The sequence below is a fragment of the Pempheris klunzingeri genome, chromosome 4, assembly GCF_042242105.1.
Source record: "Pempheris klunzingeri isolate RE-2024b chromosome 4, fPemKlu1.hap1, whole genome shotgun sequence".
Classification (NCBI taxonomy): Eukaryota; Metazoa; Chordata; class Actinopteri; order Acropomatiformes; family Pempheridae; genus Pempheris; species Pempheris klunzingeri.
In genome coordinates this window covers 10657813-10682042 of record NC_092015.1, presented here as the reverse complement: position 1 = coordinate 10682042, position 24230 = coordinate 10657813, and the positions used below count along the sequence as shown (strand labels likewise).

Sequence of the window (24230 nt, the reverse complement as noted above, 5' to 3'; positions counted from 1 at the left end):
TAAATCACCTGTGTACATGTAAATAAGGAACAGAGCCTGAACTGTAACATGTACGTGTTCCAAAATACAGATTTATATTGCAGAAACATGCTTAGTCAACCTTTTTATATATTTTAATTAGCCATTATAAATAAAAGCTTTATTGCTTGGGGTTTGTCATGTTTTCTCTGACCAATGACCACTTTGACTTTGACTTTCAGCCTACTAGCACAGATGAAGCTAAGTGAGGTGTTTCGTGGTACATTATTTATTGCGAAGTCCGTTAAGTGACATTAATGTAAAACAAGAGCAAGATTTATCCCAACCACAAATGTACAAACCAAACAATAAACAAAAAAGCTACTGAGTGTACTTGAACATGGATTGGTCCTTGCAAAATAATAACCAAATAGGCAAAAATGATAATGAGGGGAGTCATTCAAGTGCATAACATTTTCCAGTGCTCTTGCGTGCTGAGCTTGGCTTTCAGGAGCACCCAGGGAGCACCATCAAGGAGGCCAGCTGGTTATCATAAATATCCCAACTAACCTCTGTGTCCAAGGATGCAGTCACTCATTTCCCAGGTTCCTCTCTTCATAGCCAGCCAAAATCCTGGCCACTTCTAATCATCGTCATCATCGTCATCAAAGTGAATGTGTTGTCCTCTTGGTGCACTCGCCCACGTTCTGCCGTAGCCCTTAGTGCTGCCCGTAGGCTTCTCCTGGGTGGTGATGAGATCTATGATGGCCGTGATGACTGCACAATCTTTGGACTGACGGTTCTGCCAGTCCACAGGAGCAGGCTTACGAATCTTCTCCTCCAGGAGAGAATCCAGTTCTTTCCTTAAACTCTGCAGAAGAGACGAGAAAGGGTCGTTAGTGAAATTAACGGTTCAGCTTCGTTGATGTGAATGTGTCCTTGGCTTACCTTTACAAGGTGAGCGATGCGTGCCGGGGATCTGAAGACGATCCACTGGTCCACCGCGACCGTCTCCTGGTCCTCGTCTTTCTGGATTGTGATGTCTCCTCCAAAGAACAGCAGTGAGAACGGGGACACCTCAGTGCAATCGTACAGGAAGATCTGAGGACACACAGAGAGACGTCGCTAACGCACAACGACAGGAGTATTACAACAAACACGCTAACACACTCGATGACAGGGAGCGGCATCATTATGTGACACGCCGCACCCGACAGCTATTCTGTGGTGTGGGCTGAAAGTGTCCCATTAGCGAAGAGAGGCATTGCAAGGTTGAAATGTGTTTCAGTGCCTCCAGTGTTAGGAGAAATGTCATCTTGCCCCGTCTATGAATCTCGCAAAATGTGTTGCACTCTAATCCATCCATTTCCCCCCTGTGCAGCTGACAGCTGCTTATGTGGAGTGATTTTACTATTGAAAAACAGCAGTGTCTCTCAACGAATGACAAAGTGTGTGTCTCTTATAAATTATTGAAAGTTCAAAATGTGGCACGTATACAATGAAGTGATACTCTAATGCACATTATCTGTATGCAGACACTCACAAAAACTGATTAGCTCGATGGTCAAAAGGCACAGAGACTACATAAGCAGCAAAACTGAGGCCAAACAAAACCTGTTTCAGCTTTGAAGGTAACAGACAGAAGTGTTGAAAAGTAGCGTCAATGAGCAAGGCGAAGAGACTGAGTAGGTGAAAGGAAAAATAAAAGCAGCAAGGAGAGATCAGGGACAACTGCATTTGCCCCATGAATGTGTAATGTAATGGACCACCGGGGGCAAGTGCGTCAGAGGAGATAAAGTTAAGCGTCATCCCTCACTTTCTTTCCTTTTTTTCATTTCTACAGCCCTGGTCTTCTGCTTCCTTCTCTCTCTCAGTAAACAAATGACCTTGACAATCTCGCACTCTCGGAATACCTTACTTTTGTAAAAGACAAAATGCACAGCATCGTGCACCAAAAAACTACTTCTCTGACACACTATTGGAAAAAAAAATAAATAAAAATTTAATGGTGGCAATAATGATGGTGAGATCCAGCAAAACACTTCTCTTCAAAAAAGATGAAGGCACCAAAGTGAGAGACAAAGGTGCAGGCAGAAACCAGAGAGGACATGAAAGGTGTTTTTCTGCAGAATAGTAACATTCACAAAGAGAGAACAAAGACAGTCAGATGGAAGGGAGGGGAAAATGAGAATGTGAAGAGGGGGAGAAAAAAAAACATAGAAAGAGGAGGAGAGGAGAGAGGGCGGCAGTCAGGGAGCTGACCGTTTTGCACCCCCCCCCCACCTCTTACGTTTATCTGGACGCTTTGAAGCACAAGAGCCTTTGAGAGAAAGTTGAAAGGCAGCGTTTTAATCAAATATTCATTCAGTGGCACCACTGCCGACCTTTAACCACCAGTCCCCTCTGTCCACTCATACACACAAACAGAAAGATACAGCAGCACTCAAACGTGAAAACACACAACATTCATACAACGGTGATGAAGCGCAGCACAATGCGTCCCCGTGTCCCCTCGCCTACTCACACTGCTCGTTCTCATCTTGAGGTGGTAGATGAGCCACGTGTAGTTGAAATCAGCCTCTTCAGCATTGACAGATTTCGGATGGATACACACCTTTCCATCAGCCTGGGTGTACACTTTAGCCCTGAGAAAGATAAGGGATTAGTGGTGATTTTTGAAAATAAAGCTTAAAGGGTTATCGGAAAATTAGGCAAACCGTTTTGATCATTTATTTATTTAATGCCCGCTATGTGTGTGCAAGTTGTCGTCAAAATTGTGTGTGAAATCCTCATCACAACAAACAAGTTTTGTCAAAATGAATCAGAAATAAACATAGCTTGTTAATTCCACACACAGACGGCCTCCTACCACTACGGCACGCAAGGTACCAAAGACAAATTGTGATGCAGTCGGCAAATCATCTCTGACATGAAAGTAACACCGTGTTCCAAACCCGTGCGTGCCAGCCAAACAAAACTGACTGCTTGACTGCAGGGAACAAGCTGCTTGTACTAGACAGCAGTCTGATTTAGCAGCAAAACAAACAAAAAGTGCTTAATCGAGAAATGGATTTGTTAAATATTGCAGAGCTGTGGTGCGGACATGTGAAAGTTGTTGAGAATTACTTATGCAGAGGAAATGACCCTGGAAATTTCGCTGTGCAGCTGGGTCTAAAGCTGTCACTGAGACAGACAAACAAAAGTGACAGCCCTACCATGAGAGTGTGCGTCTGTCTTTTGCACACAGGTCACAGCCACTGCCTATGACAGCCGCCTGAGGGCAGTTTTATGATGACTGCATTGATCTTCAGCTGCCAAAGCACCTCTGTTTTGGAAATTCGTCGTAACGCGGTCTGCGCGGCTTCGCGCAATTGTCACAGCTCCCTTACAGAATTCTTACCTGAGGTCTGATGCGATATTGTTGTGTGTAGGCCATTTTTTCTGTCTAAAGATCAATAAGAATGATTGTGTGATTCTCTATCTTGTGCTGTGCAGCGTTTTCCTGTCTGTTTATGTTCATCTCCCTCTTTGAATTGGCAGACTCACCCTGGCCTCTTTTTGCTATGCGATGGTCTGATCATGGCCACCTTCGGGTACAGACCGGCGACAATCACCGCCTTTATTAACTTCTCATTGTCTAAGGAGGGAAATTAGAGGAAGAACAAATGAGCGTTGCAAATAATTGTTAACTACTGCACATCCTGATATTTATTAATAAGAATGAACATTTTGATAAGCAATTCACAACCTAAAACTGCTCTTGGTTACCTGAGTTGACGTTAGATTTGGGGTCTTTGGGGTCCTTGCTGCTGACGAAGCCAGTATGCATTAGATGCTCAGTAAACTGACCCTTCATGTTGTGCAGCATCTGAATGACAAAAGAACAAATTACTTCCAAACGAGGCTACATGTCCTTATCTGCTCTGACAGAAGTCAACTTAAAAATTTTATCACCACCCCAGGTTTTAAAGAACTTCAGGATAGAGCTCAGAACAGCACTCATGATCCATCCTGCTCACCTGGAGTGTATTGGCAGACAGGAAGTTGTCCCAGCAGTACTCCCTCTCATACCTGGCACCACGCTGTTTTGCTTCCTCCCAGCCCTGGCAGATCAGTGAATGATGAATTAAAAAAGGATCGATTCATACAGTAGATGGAGATGAAAGGAAATTGACAGATGTGGGCTATTTTACCTGGAAGGCATTGACAATAGTGAGGTGGTCGCTCTTGGAGTTCCTGGACAGAACCTTTCTCCTCATGTCTGCCATCTTCTCTTTACCCTGAGGGAGACAGGTGAGTTTAAGCTAATGTCTTTAAGGCGGGCGTTGTGATGGGAAAAAAAAACAAAAAAAAAATCAGAGGGTAGAGTGCAGCCATGTGTTGAACTGTGCGTGTGTGTCACTGCCAACATAAGCTTTCATGTCAGTGAGCTCAGTGCCCTACCAGGGGTATGAAGAAAGGGTCTTTGAAGCTGAGTGAAGCAGCAATGGTGAGCACGGGGTCGAGGCAGCCCAAAAGAGCCCCGAACAGGATGAGCTTGCCAATGTGAGGCTCCACGGGGAGACGAGCCAGGTGGAAGCCCAGCGCTGTCAGATTCTCTGTATGGTCCAGGGCGTTCTAACACACAACACGAACACATCCTTAGTCATCTTGAGCTCAAGACAAGGTGTTTGAGGACCACTGAAGACCATTAAGGGTTGGTTTTCCCTTTAGTCATGTAGCCGCCATAAAGGTGAGTTTCAATACAGCTTCCTCCTTGATTTTCTTTATGTTTTAACATTGTTAGCATGAAATATTGCTCATTGTTACCTTAACCCTTGAAATATGTAGTGATTTCTCTGCTGGTCCTCAGTTTCTTTTTCAAAAATGCTAATGCTTCCAAAATACCCAAATAGCTCTGGTACTTTTGTTGCTAGCGAAATCAGTCAATTAAAGCTGAATCAATTCCACCATCTCAGGTTTTTCTTACACTCATGTGGTAGTAAATTTTTTGGGTTTAAGGCTGTAAACATAAACCTAAACATTAACTTTCACTTTCAGAAATGATAGGGGGCAATTTTCTGTCTGACAGTTCATACAGCAAATGTTATCAAGAGCATAATTGTCAGAACAACCTTTATTCTTTCTTACCAGGTCTGTGAGGTTCTTGATGGCTAGGCTGACCCCCTTTTCAGTGGGAGGGTCCAGGGCTTTCTCCAGGAAACGAGCTATAGACCCAAGCTTCAATATCTAGGAAGCACACATTAGATTACATTACATACTGATCAGCGAAAACATGCAATTACTTTGCCATAAATGACTAGCGCTTAGACAGAGAAGGGAATTTAATGTCAAACACTGAACTGTGAGAAATACATATTTAGTTAGTTCCACTGCAATTAGCTTTATGTGTGCCTTCTCGTGGTTTGCTCATATTGCTGTTTACAAGATGTACGTGCCTAAAAGCTAACACTGTGGAAGGTTAATCACATTAACATGCTTCGCTGAATGCTGGGCTGAACACAGAATTATTGTTATCATAAAAGATGCTATGAATGTTAACACTCTCTAAATGTTTATTCACTTCCACATCAAAAAGAGATTTTTAATTACACCAAACATCTATCTGTGAAGAGAGAGATAGAGAGATAGTTGGAGGAGACTATTCTTTCACACACTGAAGCTATGCTTCAGGGGCAAGTTGGGGCTCAGTGTCTTGCTCAAGGACACTTCAATATGCTGACTCATAGGGGCCAGAGATCGAACCATCAATCTTCCGATTGAGGGACAACGCACTCTACTTCTGAGCCACAGCTGCCCGATCGATAGATTGATAGGTATTATTGATCCTAGACTGGGAAACTGTATTGTTACAGTAGCATAAATGCAATAAATACACAGTAAGGAAACAGACTAACAGGGTGGTGATGGAATGTTTGTGCATTAGAGTGTCTGCTCAGGGTTAGCATGCTGTCAGTGTTTCTCTCACTTTAAGGACTGGCTGATGCATTAGTCCGCCTCTCACCCACTAGCTTCAAAAACTACATTACACACATATTCTAACAGATCCCACTAAACTAGTGGAAGACGCACACTCAAACAAACACATATCCAATGAATCCGCTGGTGGGAACAATCATTGTAAACACTAGATCTGAGTGAACTTTGGCTTAATGTTCCATTAGCATGGGTTGAAATATGTCTGAGTGGAGTATGAGGATTCAAAAAGAGAAAGCAAAACGAGAAAGGAAAAAAAAAATAGTAAGCAACAAAGAAGAAAGTGACTGCTCATGTAGGAGAACGACGCTCAGAAGAGGAGCTATTATGTTGCCGGCAAAAAGGGAGAGAAAGCTGGAGAGCAAGGGCCATGAGTCACCCTACAATGTTCATCCCTAGCTCTCATTAGGCAGGAGAGGCTGTAACCCAACGCAAAAACAGCAGCATTGTCCTCGTCCCTCGTCCCCGCCCCGCCCCGCCGCCGCAATCACTGTTCTCCATTCACAGCCATCTTCTCCTCAACTCCCAAACCAACACCTATTTGTCTGTCTCCGTCGCCCTGTTTCCCTCGTTCTCTTTACATGCACAACCTTGATCTGCAGGCAGAGCTCCTCCAGTGGTGTCCTCATGATTTCAGGTAATTGATAGGCATCCAGCAGGCTGGCCCTCAGACTGTTGTACAGATGATAACACTTCCCTGGACACACTCTGGATATATGCACAGAAGGAGAGAGAGGGTCAGAGAGGGAAAAAAAAATATGTCTTATATCAGTCCTGTGACAAGAGCTTAATCTAAAATCAATGGGATAAAACTGCACTCAGTGAGCAGCTCCTGCTAATTGGACCTTGCACCACTTTGATGTCAGAGCTAGCTAACGGAGCAGATGTCTCGAGTCACAGACTGGAAACAACCTGGGAGTGACTGCACTTTGCCTTTCTCTGTGTTTACAGATGGTAAGGCAGGGAGGAGTGCACTGACGGGGAAGACTGACAGAGTTGAGATGGCAAACAGAAGGAAAAATAATCCTCCCAGATTAGTATCACATACTCAGAGACACGAATATACAGAATGCTCTCATTATAAAAATATCCACAAATACCCATGGGTGAAGAAAAAAAACACACACACGCACACACACACACACACACACACACACATACCTGCCAGCACGTCCTTTCCTCTGTTTTGCATTGGCCAGGCTGACCCACTCTGCTGTCATAGTGCTGATGTTGTTATTGGTGTCAAAGTTGGTCTCCTTAATCTTGCCCCCATCTATCACATAAACAACGTCATCTATGGTGATGCTGTGAGGAAGAGTGGAGAGAGAGAGAGAGAGAGATGAGAGAGAGAGAGAGGAAGAGAAAGAAGAAAAAAAAAGGGGCTGAAATAAAGACCAAATGCGGCACGAAAACACTTCAAAGCGGCCCGTCAAGAATGTTTTGCCAAGAGTCTCACGCAAACAGTCATTCAGAAGTAAAAATAAAATTTAGCCCTTTGGTAGGTTTAGAGTCTATATTTAGTGGAGTGATGTGAGGAGGGTGCAGGCAGCTTCTTAATTTGCTCAGTTCGTGTGTGTGCGCGAGGCTTTGTGGATGCATTAACGAATTGCCTGTCAGAGACTCAGTCTGTCCCATCCAAGCCAGTGTTTCAGTATTCATGATCAATCCAAGAAACATATGCTAACTAGCCCCAAATCCACTGATGTATTAATGACTGGGACCTAATGCATTACACTTGTACACACACACACACACACACACACACACACACACACACACACACACACACACACACACACACACACACACACACACACACACACACACACACACACACACACACACACACACACACACACACACACACACAGCTATCACTTTTGGTGCCATCACTTTTCTTTCCCTCAAATTAACAGAACGTAAAAATACAAATTTTCAAAGGCCAGACAACCCAAACACACGCCATCACTTTTTTTCCCCTCAAATTTACCAGATAGTAAAAATACATTTTCAAAGCTCAGACAATCCAAACACACACACACACACACACACACACACACCTACCTGGTCTCAGCTATATTCGTAGCAATCACAATCTTTCTAACTCCTGGAGGAGGCCTTTTGAACACCTGAGAGGGGTGAGAGGGAGAGATGAGATTGGACTTTTCTAATATCGAATAGGGAACAAAACAGACCAAACAGCAGACACAGAGACGGGCGCAGTCAGAGAGTCGGACATGAGAGAAACAGAAGAGCACTGACCTGCGTCTGATTAACGGTAGGCATGAGGGAGTGCAAAGGGATGATAACGAAGCGGTCTGCAACACAACAGGACACAAAAGAAAAACTCAAACAAAGCACCATTTGCCAGCGTAAGATACTACTGCTGGTGTGTGAGGCTGCGCGATTATGTCTAAAAATATACTCTTGAATAACCTGGGAATATTGAGAATGCAATATTTTATCACAATTATTTATTCAACTTTAGCAACAAATCTTATTACTTTGGTTTGAAGTAAGTTCTAGTCTTTATTAAGTACTATGTTAAAGTGACGTAAGTCTTCCCAACATATTGAATATCAAACACATACAATTCAAATTTAAAAGATCCCCTCCAGTCATGTCTTATGAGATACAAAAATACTCTGCTGGAGAGCTGATATCTAAAATAATAATTCTTGTTTGATGCGTTTTTGCAACAAAAACTCAATTAAAATTCCATCTACTCCCTCCACATTGTGGAAAAAATCCAGACTATGAATATGCAAATATTGTTCATTTCAGGAGTTAAACTACTGAATACAAAATGTCACCTACTTCACTGAAAAGTCTCTTCTCAATGCGCACTGGAGCTTTTCTGAGTTTGCATCACATTTCTTGGGCCTTAATTATTATATTTTCATTATCGATTAATCTGCTCAATATTATCGTGAATGATCCATTAATTGGGATATAAAATGTCAGACAATAGTGAGATTACCCATCACCATTTTGTAAAACTCAGATTCTTTTCTGTCGATCTACTAATTCTACTAATAAACCAAAGTCGGCTTCCAAATTAGTTATGTCACAAAAACCACGCTGGCATTTGGACGTGTTGAACTCAGATTTAAGTTCATCTTCAGCAGCTAAATGGGACTAAATAGTCTTCAAGTGTCAAAGTCTGTGTATATATCATTCTGCAGAGTGACAGTCAAGCATCCATGTGATGTAATAATAAAAACTCATGTCTGATTGGAGGAGGACTTTTTTTAATAGTAATAATGACCTCAACTACATTATATTAACCTGCAAGTCACCGGTGTGCACTTCCATGTGACATATTCTGTATGTATGTTGCCGTGTGTGTACCTGATCGGAACATCTGCTGAGCCATGAGTAAGTCATTGAGACTGCTGATGTTGTCCCAGCCAGGCAGGAAGACCAAGATTGCCCCTTCCTGTCAAGCAAAGACATGACACAACACTTGGCAGCTGAAAGACACAAAAACCAGCAGAGCTTCAGAAGAAGAAGAAGAAGAAGAAAAAAAAAAAAAACGCCAACAGAAACAAACAGCCATTAGCCAAAGGAGCCTCGGCAACAACTGAGCCAAGTGAGCAGGGTGCTTGTGTCCTCCGAGGAGCTGAGGCCGATGGAAACAACTCGCCCTGAGCTCCCAACCTCCACATTCAGCCTCACAATTCGCCCTGACATTGCCTGCCAACATCATTATCACAACATCTAACCACTACAGGACAGCCTCTGCTCCACATGACCGCAGGGATAGACTTAAATCTCTCAAAGCAGCAAAAAAAAGAAAACCAATTAGTCACCTGGAAAATATAGAGGCACACAAATGCAAGCTGAGAAAACATCAGCAGGATAACAGATGACAGTGTCTAATAGAGTTGGAGGTATTCCAAAGTGAGTAAATCAGCTCTCTGGCAATGGCTGAGAATGGCCGAGGACTTGACGTACAGTATAAAACCATAAAAACACCATCACATGATGCTACAATAGTAAAATAAGATAATGAAATCGATTGTGAGACTGTAGCAGCAAAGCCCAGGTTAGAAGACAATAATATAATTAATCAAACTAGATTACAAGAATAGAGATTTACGGTTTACAACAGATGAGTTCAGGTTTTAGCAATTATAGTCAACTGCCAGAGCAAACATCCACATTATCAGACATACAGAACAGATTTACAAATGTAAATCATTGAGAGCTGGGTACTGTTCAAACATTCTCGAAAGTGGAGCCAAAACAATATCTCAGTTATGGTACAAAAACCTGCTTTTGAGGAATATTTGAACATGTTTTTCTATTAACCTTTTTCGTCACTTAAACCTCTGACACATCAGTGTTTAATATTCTTAACACAAACAGGCATTCAATAACTTAACATGAATAAAATACTGTCTAAAATTACTGGTTTCCTCATTTCCTGACATATCTTATCGAAGTAAACAGAACATAAGCAGGATTTTAATGGCAATGTTGGCCGTTCTTAACAGTCAGTGCTACAAACACATTTCAGCCAGTGCTCAATAAGTACTGAGGTTTCTTGAATTATTAATTACTCACATTGTCAGAGTTATAAACAAAAGCAACAGGGAGTCTTGAAAGGTGTTAAAAAATATGTGACTAATCTTTGACACAAATACGAAGGCTGCAAATTTATGGCATGCAGATCAGATTGCACAAAGCAGTCCAGAGCAGCCTCTAAAGACGATGCTGCATGAGTCATGCTGAAAAGGTCAGAGATAGATAATAAGGGACACTTGTCTTCAATTGTGTTTTCATGAGTGTGCTGTACATATAAACTAAAGACTAATAATAATCAAAGAAGCTCTAAATTTAAAGAAACCTGAGCAAAATCCAACTTATCATCAATGGGGAAACATCTCTGGAAATGCTATTTCACCACATCAAAGACCTAAATTTAAACAAAAAAAATATTCTCAGGATAATATTAATTGGTGTAAAATAACCCAGTCTTTAAAAAGGACTCTAGCTATCCATTTCCTGAGAGGAATGAAGGGGAGATGAAGAACAGACATAAAAAGTAGCTTCTAGGCCCCGAGCACCCTGCCTTTTAATTAAAGCTAATTATTATTACCAGCGCTCAACCACAGGCACCCACATGGGACTGTGTGAGTGTGTAGGTGTGTGTGTGTGTGTGTGTGTGAGAATATCTGAGCACGTGTGTGTGTGTGTTTGTGTGAAAGTGAGAGGAGGAGGAGGAGATGCAGGCAGTGTGCCTAGTTAAAATCTGACAGAAACACATGTTCACACACATGCAGTAGAGAAAAACGCTCTGATTAATCCAGTTAAAAATCCACTAACAGTACAGTAAGCTCTATAGTGTTGGCCTACTATTTAGCACACAAGCATGCCAAACCACACACACACAACACACGCGTCCACGTATGCACACGCGTAGTTGCACCCAGCGGGCGTTCATTAATGCCTGCATGTCAACTCCCGAGGTTTTTAATCACAGACCCCTGCAACATAATTAACCAATCATCACAGTCAAAATCCTGGCCCACATCCTAGGTTCAGAACGCCGTCACGGTGAATCAACCAGTTCCCTCTCGGCCATTTGACAATGCCACGGCGAATCAGCTGGTCGACTGGCTCAGGGTGGCCGTGACTGATAGAGATGTGGCTTCATATGGGAAGGGATAATTATTCTGTCTGTCTGCGTTAGTCACTCCTCATTCTGGGCCTGTCTCTTCTGTTCCTCTCTTGAACACATTTTTCACAGACACAGCCACAAACTAACAAGTGAGCTAAACTACTTCCCCTTCACTCGGAAAAAAAAACCCAGGAAAAGTGAGAGCAAAGTGTGTCAATTTCTTTTCCTTCCATCGATTCAAGTACTTATGTTCCTAACTTGTCCTCACCTCACCTTTTAATAGTGACAATAGGCTACATTGAACGGTATTGATTGTGATGTTCTACTCCGGTGTGCAGCTCCATTTCACACATGTTGCCGCTGGCCTATGTGACTCTGTGACTAGAGACTGTTGAAACACTGAGTAGCGACTATTTTTCAGAGTTTCCGACTCAGAGTTTTTCTTGACATGGGTATAGTTAGGCTAAGTGCTCCTGGATAGACTGGAAAAAAAATAATATTCACACACACAAATGCACAAAAAAAACAGAGAAGTTCTATCTCACTTAGTTGATATCACACTCCGCTTCACCTGAGTCTGAACTGAGCACTGACACGACACTGAGGATGAGGTAATTTAACAAGACCAAAGAGAAAAAACGTAGAAAACAGGGAATAGACGTGCATTGGGAGAGCATCTGTTCGATCACTCATTAGCACGGAGCTGCTGCCAGGATCTGTGTTATTTCCTCTGATCTAATGTCGCTTTCTGTTTGGAAGCTAGCCCTCCTGTTCCTTCCATCTGCTCTACCTACGAATGAACTGTACTTCTCTCCTTTTGTCAGTTTCTATGTCTGTGTGAGCCTTCAACTTTTCTCTGAAATCCTCATCCACCATGGACCACCGCTCTGTCTGTCTGTCAATGATCAAAGCGTTGGGAGGTTTTCAAGTCGAAGAACACAGATTTTAAAATCTACAAGACAGGTTTCAGGAGACACAAGCACTCAGACCCATAGAACAGGTTCCCTGGGATCCCATTTTCATCCCTTCCTTTAGATGTAATACATTAAAAATCACAATTAAGACACCAAACATTTGCCTCTATCAGACGGCTTCAGCAGACAAACAAGGTTAAACTCGCCTCATCATTGAGAACAATGTGACGAATCAGCGCCAGGATCAGCTCCAGGTCAATCTTCTCATCATTGTCCAGCATCTCCAGAACCTCAATTGTGTTGTCAGAGTAGCTGTAAAACATGAGACACAGAAAACAACTTATCCACCATCTTCCATGCTTCAACATGGCAACAAAACTGTTCCCACAGTTCCGACTGTTCCCTTAACGGTTTCTTTGGTCGTCACATCTGGGTAATGCCTGCAGGATTCATTTATTGCAGACAGAGACGGTTTTTCCCCAGATGTTATATAAAGGATCTGTTCTATAAAAATTCTGTATGATGTTCAGCCAGTTTTGGGAAGATAACCGATAAACACATTTGACTAATACCTCATTAATATTTTCACTGCAGTGCTGATCTTGACATGAGCTCTTACAAATGAAATCCGTAACCGTTAATGGGTTCCTTTCATATTCTTTTCCTGGGTCTAATGTTTGGTTAGGAACATCTGCAAGTTATTTTGTCACAGACGTGAAAGTTTCCAAACATGGAAACTATTTTCCCTGCCGTTGGCGAGTCATTGATGAGAGTTGAGAGAATGGTGATAGTCGATGTCCGTGCAGTGTTTAACAAGAGAAGAACTATTGTGGTGCCTGCATTGTTTGCCAACACATTTCTGGGAAACTTACTCAAAATAATGAAAGAAAAAAAATGTACATGCTGCAGGCATTTCAGCAAGGATTCCATACAAAACTGAATGGGTGCTTTCTGTGGAATTGTCATTTTTCAGATGCATCGATACTCAGTCAGTGTTTAGCACAAACAAAATTTCCATGGGGTTACATGCTGGGTTGAATGTATAATACTGTGTTGAAGTCAGAGTGATTAACAGAATATTATCATATTTCTTCAAATATAAACAGAAATATAGTAAAGGACTGGAGAGTCAATATCAAACCACAACGCACATAGCGCTACTAACAAAATAAAAATAATTACAATTAAAAACATCATAGATGCTTTGCACAGCACCTAAAACCCTAGTTTAAAGGCTTTAAATCTCTCTTAAAACGATAGTCAGTTGCCCACAATGAACAATGAAACAGCTTTTGCTCCCTGTAATCACTGCTCCTGTTCATACAGCAAAGATCCCATCCTGATGTGTTGTTAATGTAAGTGATGGGGACAAGGTCCACAGGCTTGTGCAAAATATATTCATAGATTTATCTGAAGCTAATATGAGGCTTCAGTTGTTCAAGTTAAATAAGTCAAGTGCATATAGCTTCCAAATAGCTTCCGTTTCTTGTAGAAAATTCCCCGTTTCTGCTACCATTTCTCCACTGCAGCTCACCGTAGAAGCACTGCTCAAGGGAAACACAAACAATGAACAATGACTGCTCATATGGGCTCATATGACTATTGACTTAAGGCAGACTTGTGCACTTATGCATAATTACGCACCTACCCTTTAAGTCACAGTCATGAAGTGCCAAGTACGCTCAAACCTACATTTACCACTTAAGCCTGTATTTCATTTGAGCATCAAGGACTGTACCTGCATACAGCGTAGGAAGGCTGTGTAGGAAGTGAGCTTTAGTTCTGCCTACAGCTTTGCCCATTGACTGATGTGGTGTTGTGTGTTCAGGTGTATTGTGCTTGTGAATATGCTTTCCACAGATACAGTTTACCAGAGATGATCATGTAATGTTCTGTCCCATTCACTTTGCGACACCGAGCAGTAATCATAGTGGCAAATAAAGGGGCTACACTGCAAATAGCTGTACTTAATTAAAAAGGCTTTATCAAGTGTTTTTCGTACTTTAATGCAGACGCATAAATCAGTGTTTATGTGACAAATCTACCAAAGGGTCAGGTGATCCAAGCTCCTTCTCTGTATACTGCTTATACCCATCGGGGTCTAAATTTTTTATTTTCAGGTTATTTATTTCCAAATGTGAACGTGACAAAGTCAAATCTTCCCATTTTCCATCTAAATAACACATCTCTCAACCTGGCAGCTGCTCTGCCAATTTAAATACCCTGCTGTTTTCACCAACTCACTTTCCCTGCAGTGTGCGTGCATAACAAGGCCAGCTTTCTTTGTATTCAGCCTCTTTCTCCTCCTTCTCGGGCCTGGAGTTGCGCCCCTGCCAAAAGCCTCTCTTCCATGCGGGTCGACGGTCCTGATTCTGAGGACGATACCTAGAGGAGACACACAAACCAGTTTATATAACACCCCACTGAAACAAAAGGGATGCAGTGGTTCCATCTGTACTTCTATATTTGTGTCAGACCAAGTTAGGATGCGACTGTCTTTGTATGTGAGTGGGTTTAGGAGCAGTGTTGTTCTACCTGGTCATCTCCACAATGTCCTCAAGTAGGAACTCTTGCACTGGAAACGTCAAACCAGGGATGTGGATCATTGGACAGTTGCCTAAAGGGCATTGGACACAGGGAAAGTGGTAGATGAAACCAATGAAACTGGAAGATTTAAACACCAAACAAATTTGGCTTGTGATTTGATGGGTTGCTAACCAAAATATCTAGAAAACTTCTCTGCGTTCAGCGTGGCACTCATGAGGATGACACTGAGGTCGTCTCGGAGGTTGAGTAGGTCCTTCACAATGACGAGCAGAACGTCAGATTGCAGGTTCCTCTCGTGGATTTCATCCAGCACCAGGTGGCTGATTGTGGACAACAATCTGAGAGCAAGACAGTCAAAATAAAACCTCGGAAACGGTTCAAGTCTGCAGTTAATTTTAGGTCAAGTGGCCGTATGTCCTAACTAGGTCTGAAAAATGGCAACTATGGCTTTGCTACATCTGCCTTTTTAACATGTTGCAGCATAATTCAAAACTCATACATTCTTTTGGTTCGAGATGTAGCTATTGTTGTGTCTGCACCCATTTCTGCCTAAAGAGACTTGCCACTAATGGATTTTTGGCAAAAATGTCTTTGCGTATGTTAGTTTGTTCACACATTACACATCTTGTGTACACATTTCCCTGTAGTTCAGTCTGACAAATTAGATTTTTTTATCTTTGAGATCTGAACTAAACTTTAACAAAAATGTTTTCCATGTACAGCAGGAGTCTGTAATAATGAGCCAAAGAGGTCTGTGGGACTGAAAAGGTTAATGCGCCACTAATGTGGCAGCTGGAGACAAATATTCACACCAAAACTGACAAGTGTAAACATAGCTGCAGTCCATACAGACTGGCAGCTTGTAAGCCCGCTGCTGTGTAAACATACCTTAATGCCAAAAAAAAAAATGCTGCAGCATTTTGTCAGACAACTGTAGTCCTAAAATGACTTTAACTAGAGTCGTGCCAATTCTGAAAGAGCATGAAGCGAGACAACAAGAAAAGCTGGCACCCTCACTTAGTCTCTGTGGTTTTTCTGAAGGCACTCAGAATGCAAGGATGAGTGCGCAGGGATGAGTCAACAGAAGCTGCCAGTGTGTGTGTGTGTCTGTGTGTGTGTGTGTGTGTGTGTGTCTTAATTTCTCCTCCTATGAGAATAGGGACCCATACTAATGCTTCTTGCACAGACAGCAGAGTAAACCATAAATCAATGGGGATAACGGAGTGACACACAGAGAGAATAAGAGAGCGGAGGAAGGACAGCTGGAACTGAGACACTGAGAGGAAAAGCCATGACGAAGAAATGCTGAAAGATGATGTGACGAGGATGAGGAAGCACGACTGGGGTGAGGGACTCACGGGTCTGAGCGAAGCCACTGAAGAATAATGCCTGTTGTACAGTACAGGACCGAGCCTTGTCTCCGTGGTAACCGGCTGAGAAATGAGAGGAGAAATCTACTGAAAAAAAGACTTTACATTTCACAAATGAAGACTTGCCTAAAGTGAAGTCAAAGGTTTCTGGGATGAGTCTCTGCTATCTGTTAATTTTCCTACATTTGTGTAAGCAACTGTTAAAGACTCTTGTCTTTTTCACACTTTCCCCCCACTTTTCCATATCAGGATTCCACACAGTCTTTTTTCTGACTATATCATAGCAGAAATATCTTGATGTTCATCCTGTGTTACAGACGTTCACATAAAGCATTTGCTGATACAGAAAATGTAACTACTTGTAATAGGCTCTAATAGGTTCAGACTGCCTTCATATCATACTTGCGTACGTATTAGTCAGTGATGAAAAATGTCTCCATTGAATAGGAACCATGAAATGTCTTCCCCATTCATTTTAATCCCAAAGAAAGCAGAAACTCTTTTATGACACATTCGAAAAATACATTTCACTGTCTAATTGAGTCACACTGAAGACTTTACTGCATTACTGAAGCAAAAGTGATATTTTCAAAAGAACTTTCAGGAAACATTTTAGTAGATATAATGCTAACAATAAAATTGATCTTTTAGGAAGCACTTTTTGAAACAGTGATCCAAAGCATTTTATGACAACACACAACCCAAACAATTAAACAACCACAGCAGAGAAACAAACAAATAATCAATGAGCCTATTTAAACCTTAATGACAAAAAGATTGTAGCTCACCATAAGAAATGATGAAAACATTTATAGAGAATAAATACAAAAGTGAAAGTAATAAAAGCAACAGCAGCAGTCCATTTGAACACAAACGTAATATTTTTTATGAAAAGAAAAGAAATTACAGAAGGAGGAAGTTGCCGGGGGCCATGCGTTATGGCTGGCTTAACCTGTTAGGGGGCTACAGGGCAGACAGAGCGCTTTTCTTTATCCTGCAGTACTAACTGGTGACAGGTTTGCTGTGTGTTTTGAATTCATCAAAAATTAATCTAGAAAAAACTGCTACACTATCACAGGGGCCCTCTACCAGACACAGCCTCAAGGACAGTTAATAAAGCAGCACAAACATCAAGGCTCTCAGCAGGTCAGTCGATATTGTACTTGTTCATATTCCCAATCAAGTTAATTAATAAACTAGCAAAAAATAGCTAACACTACTTAAGCCTTGGGTTTTCAGAGCCCCAGAACAGTTGTCTGCTTTGCCTGGTTGGTATTTCAACCTTGCATACACAGAGAAGGTCTGATCACCTTTCATTTTTAAGTGATTGGTGGAATAAATAACCAAAATGTGGCTGAGAATCTCAAGCAGCGTTTGCTCAGAAGAGATTCAAAGATGAAGAACATTAAAATTCTGTCGTCTATAAGGTGACGCTCACCAAACACAAGTTTGCCACCATCTCTGGCAGTTTATGTCAGTTTAGAAACCTCAGGGCTGAGAGGGGTTATGATGAATCAGACGAATTCCATTTGCATTAAACGATTTCCTAGTTTATGATTATTATAACCTCCGATTTTTGCTACACCAGAGAGAGCACATTTAATTCAGTGGCTGTCTGCAAAGAATGACTTGTGTAGACTGATACACTATTTCCATGCAAATGTAAGTAAAGCTACCAAAGGCTAGATGAAATGTGTTCTGGCCTATTTGTATTCAGTTTTTAAAGACGATGACTTCCCACTGGGAGACGACCACGAGAAAAGTAAAGAGTGAGGCACTGTGTACTTTTTTATATTAGTTGCTATGTGGGGGAGCTGGTGCATCAATAGAAGTTTAACTAGCTCGAGTTACTAATTGCAGGCTTTTGCATATACCCAACTGAGAGACAATCCTGGTCTCCATCATCGACAGCAAAGCAGCAAGCTTAGAAAAACACCTTTCTCAACTGGCTAGACTTTAAGTTCCTTCATACCACAAAATTCGATAGTTATTGTTTTACTCACTTAAGGGGAGCTATGAATCACAACTGCAGTAACTTGATAACACTAAAGAAAAGCAATAGGACCTTGTGAAAAGATTTTTTTTTTTTTTAAAAAAACATGGTCCTTTGACAGTCAGTAATCATTTTTCTGTCCATCTTTTTACTTCTTATCCATCTCAATCTCCTTTCATATCACTCCTGAGTTGCCACTTTTCCCACCATCTATCTCTCCTCTCTCATACTCCATACTATAGTACATAATTCATTTCAGATTGCTGCACCCTCTCATCTCCTGTAGCTCTCCACTCGCTCAGTCTACGTACCAATCAGGTGCCTTTCTCGCCGGCACTGCCCATTCCTATCCATGTGCATGATCTCAGATGATCATTCCCATTTATGAATCCCTGTATCTCCTGTCCTTCAAAAATACTTATTTCCCGTGGTATCCATTCATCATATATTTCCCTTATCCATCTTGATTTAGCCCATCCATCTAGAAACTTCCTTTAGGTAAATCTGACAGGTACATCTGCTTTTTCTGTGGAATGTGAATCAAACATAAGCACAACTGAAGAAAATGGCACCAAAAAAAAGTTAAAGGAGGGCTTTAAAGGAATGAAACAGGCCATTCATGCTTCCCCAATGGAAATGTATAGCTCCTATGGACCTTAATGCAGCCTTAGCCTTTGTATGTATTCTATGATTACATGCTATTAGCTGAGGACTATAACTAAATCTATTTTTAAGATCACCAACTTAATCTAACCCTCAAAGGCTCTTGGCGCAGTTATTCAGCCTTAGAAACAGACAGGCATGAAAGCAACACCAGGCCTTTCTTGATCACTGTTTACTAGCGATGTCTGGGAAGTCAGAAGTCTGAGACCAGTCTAATAAAGAAAAACTCTTGGAAGGAAAAGAAATAGTCTCTGTGCTAGCTGCAACAATCTTCCCTCACTAAAGGAGCTATCAGGAACCCAAACAACACTCACTCTACTCTTTACGAGCTCAGATGTTATTTTCTTGACGCTGAAATCAGATTTTTATCCCTCGCAAGGCAAGGCAAGTTTATTTGTATAGCACCTTTCGACAACAACCCAATTCAAAATGCTTTCCATGAGACATAAATGCATCAAGAAAGATATGAACAGCAAAACAAGGCAATATAAAAAATAAGCTTAGATACAATAAGACAAATCAAACAGTAGAAGCAAATTTACAGTGCTGCTCCTGTGCAGTGCAAGATATGAATAAATAGTTCCATGTTTAGCTTAATAAAATGCAACGGCAAACAGAAAAGTTTTAAGCTCTGATTTAAAGGAACTGAGAGCTCAAGCGGAGCGCAAGTTTTCCGGGAGTCTGTTCCAGCTATGTGCTGCATAAAAACTGAATGCTGCCTCTTCATTTTTAGTTTTGACTCTGAAGACAATAAGCAGGCCTGCTCCTGATGATGTAAGATGTCAGGACGGTTCATAATACAGCAGCGGATCAGAAATGTATTTCTCAGAGACACGAAGACAGCGCTTTAGTAGTGGAGCACACTGAAGATAAATTCTAAATTGTGCTGAGACGTGAGTTCTTTAATTCTTGATGTATTCTTTATCAATATTTATAAACAATTAAGTCTTACCTCTGCAGGCGGATTTGGTAACCACAAGAGTTTCCATTCCCTACACTTTCTGCTCTCTCTGCTGCTACACGCTCTGCTACCTGAGAGGAGGCACACACATACAAAAACCTTTAAGAACACAATCGGCATTGTGAAAATACCGCCATCATTTACGTGACTGATGTGGGAAGTGACACAGGCAAAGCGTAAACTTTAGAGGACACACATTAGCAAATACACCCATCATCACTATGCAGCATCACATCAACATTCACTCCAACACAGTCAGACCTGAGAAACCCAAAGGCTACGTACTGAGATGGCACTGATGCGACGAGGCTGCGTGCAGACCACACGACACATCGAGCCCACGCCTCTATTGATATAGTCATCTAGGATAAATTGGGTGACCTGGGTGGTCTTTCCACACCCAGTTTCCCCGCTCACCACCACAACACGGTTCATGCTGATCAGCTCCACCAGCTCCTGAGGATGGAGAGATGGAAGCAGGTGAGAGGAAATGGAAGGATTATGAGATAAGGAGAAAAAAGGGTGATGACGGAGGATAATAAGATTAAAATTTAACCAGGAGATATTCAGTTTTAGATAAAATGGTGTGACTCATGGTAAGGATGAAAGGATTTGATTTAGGAAAGTAAGAAAACGTACCTCTTTTTTCCCATAGGATGGTAGTTTTTCCCTGAATTTCTGAAGACAAAAAATGAGCAAAAGATTTGTAAACACTGAATAAAATTAATAAAGAAGTCTTCCTTCTTCATAACTTGAGAATGTGTACATTTTCTTCATACCAAGACATCTGTTATTTAATTCTTACAGTACAGAGATAATCACAGAGTCAGTGAGTGGTTAATAATTCAGCGATTCTGAAACATTCACTCAGTAGAATAATAGAACTATGAATATTGCCTGACTGATCTGTTCTGTAAATTAATTTTTAAAATATTTTACATTATTTTGCATATATATGGAATTTATATGATAATATTTCAGTGATTTTCAATATATTAATTCACCTCTTTGCCCAGCCTTATTCTGCATTAGAGTTTTATACTAAAGTAATTAGATCTGCAACCGTAAACATCAGCTGAGCTGCAAATCTCAGAGTAGCCAACATAGCAACAGATACTTGCAAACCAACTAGCATGTATCATCAAGTATTAGCTGAGATGCAGATACTCTGCCCTGCATCATCTCCAATTATCCTTTTGTTGTACTATCTATTTGTGATTCATGCAGCGCTCTCATGTTTTTCATTAACTCATTTCCCCACAAGTTTGATCGTATCATCTAAAAAACATCAGTGCACATAAAACCAACAATAAATGCCTGGCGCTGTGGATATTTTGCTATCTGTAGGTACATGAGGAAATCATTTCATGTGGGGGTGGGGGTCTGTGCTCAAAGGCAGGACACTGGTGGGACGAGGGTGGATGGAGTCGGATTCTGTCTTTACATTAATGATGCTTGGTGCTCAGACACAATCAAAGTTGATGGACAGTTTCCCAGATGTTGAACTTTTGATGCAAAAACGAAGACAATTAAATTACCACGACACCTTCATCGTATACTCACCAGCATTTCTTTGTACTTTGGATCCAATTTCTTTTTCTGCAAATCTCTCTTCAAGCTTTCGTCTAGTGAACCGTCTTTGACGACTTTGTGAAATAAGAACTCCAGATCCTTGTCGTTGCTTCTCACTTTCTCTTTCTCCTCCTCCTCCTCGTCCTCCGCCTCCTCCTGCTGCTCTTCTTCATCCCACGCATCTGGAGGCTCATCTTTAGTGGCATAACTAAATAAAAATATTAGAGTGTGTAAATATCCAAGACAATGTTGGCTGTTCTATGATTGCTGCATGGGGCACTATTAAATATTGAATACATATATATATATATATATATGCATCTGCAAAGTTACCGCTTTGATTTGTTTGTTGCTTTTTTCTGCCCTTGACCATTATCTTCCTCCTCTTCCTCAGATTTGAGCTCAATCTTCTGTTTATCCTCTTCAAGCATCTCCCCATCAAAGTAACTGCATAAACAGGTCATGAGCATGTTAGTTAGAGTAATACTTGGACACTCCAGGCACTTTGATCCCATTTATCTGTCCCATTTTTACTATCTTTACTGTAAGCTAGAAATTACACTGAGTTAGTCTCAAATGGAAGAGTTGTTCTTACCAATGACCACCTTTGTTGGCAGCTGTCTGCCGGCTGCCAGACGTAGAGGCTCTTACATCCCTGCCTTCTCTCTCTGGACCAGACTGATCGTTCTGGACAGAGTTGAGCAGCTTGGTGATGTGCTGCTCTCGGGCCTCATCCATCTGGACCACCGCCCGCTGCACACAGACACTCACAGTCAGCCTAACCAAATGTGCCATCAGGGCTTAGGAAATGTTTTCTCCTGTTGTACCAAGTTTCATTTCATCCCACTAAAACTGTGACATCCAAGTAACAACAGAAACCACATACACACATAGTTTGGTCATTTTGCAGTTAAGAGACGGTTTAAGGATTACATGCCCCTTTAGCATGTTATAACTTCTGTTTTCATTTGCTACATCAATTATATTTATTTGGTTTAGGAGTTGATGCTACTTCTGTCACCCTCAGACTTCAGATGCCCATTCAAACCCCATTTGATTCAATCAAAAATGGCAGATTTTCCCACGTTTTATTGTGGAGATGAACATGTGTAAAGATCTGGGTCACTTACCACCTATGTGCAGGATTTTAACACTTCATCTGCATGTACAATCAGGAACATAATCAGCATATGTACCACACTGTTGTTCCTAACAGACTGACACCCTGCAGACAACCTGCCAACTCAACACAATGTGCAAGAAAAGGCAGCTGAACACAATCCATTACCGATCTCCGGTCGGCCTGTTTCCTCCTCACGGCTCCGTATCTTGCGTACCACAGACCAATCTCACGCCCCTTCAGGTGTGGGGGCGGACGGTCCCGTTGTCCACCTCCCCCTCGGTCCTGATCAAAGTCGGAACTGTGTCCTCTTGAGTCTCCTCCACTTCCCCTGTCCCATCTTTCTCTGCTCCCATCTCTGTACCCTCGTCCTCCTCCTCTTCTGCCTCTCCTTCCACCTCCACCTCCACCTCCACCGCCATATCCATAACTCATACCGCCGTCCGAAACAAACTGTGGTATAAAATGTTGTCAGAGTATCGCTTAACTAGTAGCTTAGCGTGTAGAAACCGTGCTAGCTACAAGACGTGTTGGATGGATTTACCGACTAGAGACTTACGTTAAAAACATGAGGCTACACTAAAGTATCTACTGACAGGTGATTTCCTGGTAGCTGCGTGTGCAATTTAATTGCTGACCCACTAATTAACTCGTGAAAAAGCAACATTTAGATGCTGCAGTCAAATGCTGAAGCCCGTTTCCATCCGGCACGTCGCACAGTACCGACGTCACAGTTTTCAGTCTCCTGATATTGTCGTAGCGCTCTGTGATTGGTTGTTGTGTTGCTGCTGAAACCTCATTTAGAAACACGACATAAACCATCACAATGTGATTATTTGGAGTAATAGATGCAATCATTCAGAATTGGATTAGTGATATTCTGTAATAGTCTTTACCAACTCATTTTCTCCAGATGGTGTATAGCCTAGCTGCATATCTTGTGAAAAATAAGGCGTAAATCTCAAAATATTGTTTACTAAAATGTGCATTCCATAAATCACCTCCTGCTTTTGAAGTGATGAAAAATGAATTTCCCTAGAAATACATTTTGATCAGGTGGTTTAGATATACACAATATGCTGTATTTGCTTTTCATATGATTTTATACTCATTTAACATGCTCTGGTTTATTTTATTATGCCACAGTATTTTGGTGCCTTTGAGCTCTGTGTATAGTTATTCAGACAAAAAAGAAAAAACAAAATGTGAGAAACCTCAGGCAACCCATTCCCCAGACCTTAACCCCTGACATTCCCGTTTACCCTTTGAAACTAATCCTGCTTATTTCAATAGTCAGTAGTTGGGTATAAATCCATTTTGAGTCCCTGACTTTTAAAACAACATCTTCAAGCTCTAATATATGCACAGACAGAGAAGTCCTCTGCTGTCAATGTTACTGCTGTAACCGGCTCATCCTGCTCCCAGCTCAAGGGAACATCAGGGAATGACCTGTTGTCTGGGCCTTAAAGGTTACAGCCAAATGAAAAAGATCTACCATGACTGCTATAGACTGTATCACCTTAAGGGTTT

At 41.5% G+C, this 24230-nt stretch overlaps 1 protein-coding gene across 1 annotated transcript; it reads right to left on the bottom strand.

Moving 5' to 3' along the window:
- Positions 1 to 97: 97 nt before the first annotated feature.
- Positions 98 to 23213, bottom strand: dhx36 (DEAH (Asp-Glu-Ala-His) box polypeptide 36). The gene is made up of 26 exons (XM_070828653.1): positions 22869 to 23213; positions 22176 to 22333; positions 21914 to 22027; positions 21572 to 21788; positions 20648 to 20686; positions 20294 to 20464; positions 20000 to 20079; positions 16380 to 16454; positions 15193 to 15359; positions 15010 to 15091; positions 14719 to 14859; positions 12677 to 12786; positions 9286 to 9369; positions 8197 to 8252; positions 7999 to 8063; positions 7096 to 7239; positions 6525 to 6642; positions 5089 to 5187; positions 4402 to 4575; positions 4152 to 4238; positions 3978 to 4061; positions 3727 to 3826; positions 3505 to 3595; positions 2483 to 2603; positions 907 to 1059; positions 98 to 829 (listed from the first exon to the last, which is right to left on the bottom strand). The coding sequence occupies exons 1-26, from the start codon at positions 23133 to 23135 to the stop codon at positions 602 to 604; spliced, it is 3225 nt and encodes a 1074-aa protein (XP_070684754.1). The 5' UTR covers positions 23136 to 23213; the 3' UTR covers positions 98 to 601.
- Positions 23214 to 24230: the final 1017 nt, after the last annotated feature.

Excerpts from the sequence above, each read along its gene's own strand:
- dhx36 (XM_070828653.1), bottom strand. The coding sequence starts at position 23,135 with ATGAGTTATGGATATGGCGGTGGAGGTGGAGGTGGAGGTGGAAGGAGA. Across the intron at positions 12,787-14,718 it reads GCACGCACACTGCAGGGAAA|CTACTCTGACAACACAATTG; the intron begins GTGAGTTGGTGA and ends CATGTTTTACAG. Across the intron at positions 2,604-3,504 it reads CATAGCAAAAAGAGGCCAGG|GGCTAAAGTGTACACCCAGG; the intron begins GTGAGTCTGCCA and ends TATCTTTCTCAG.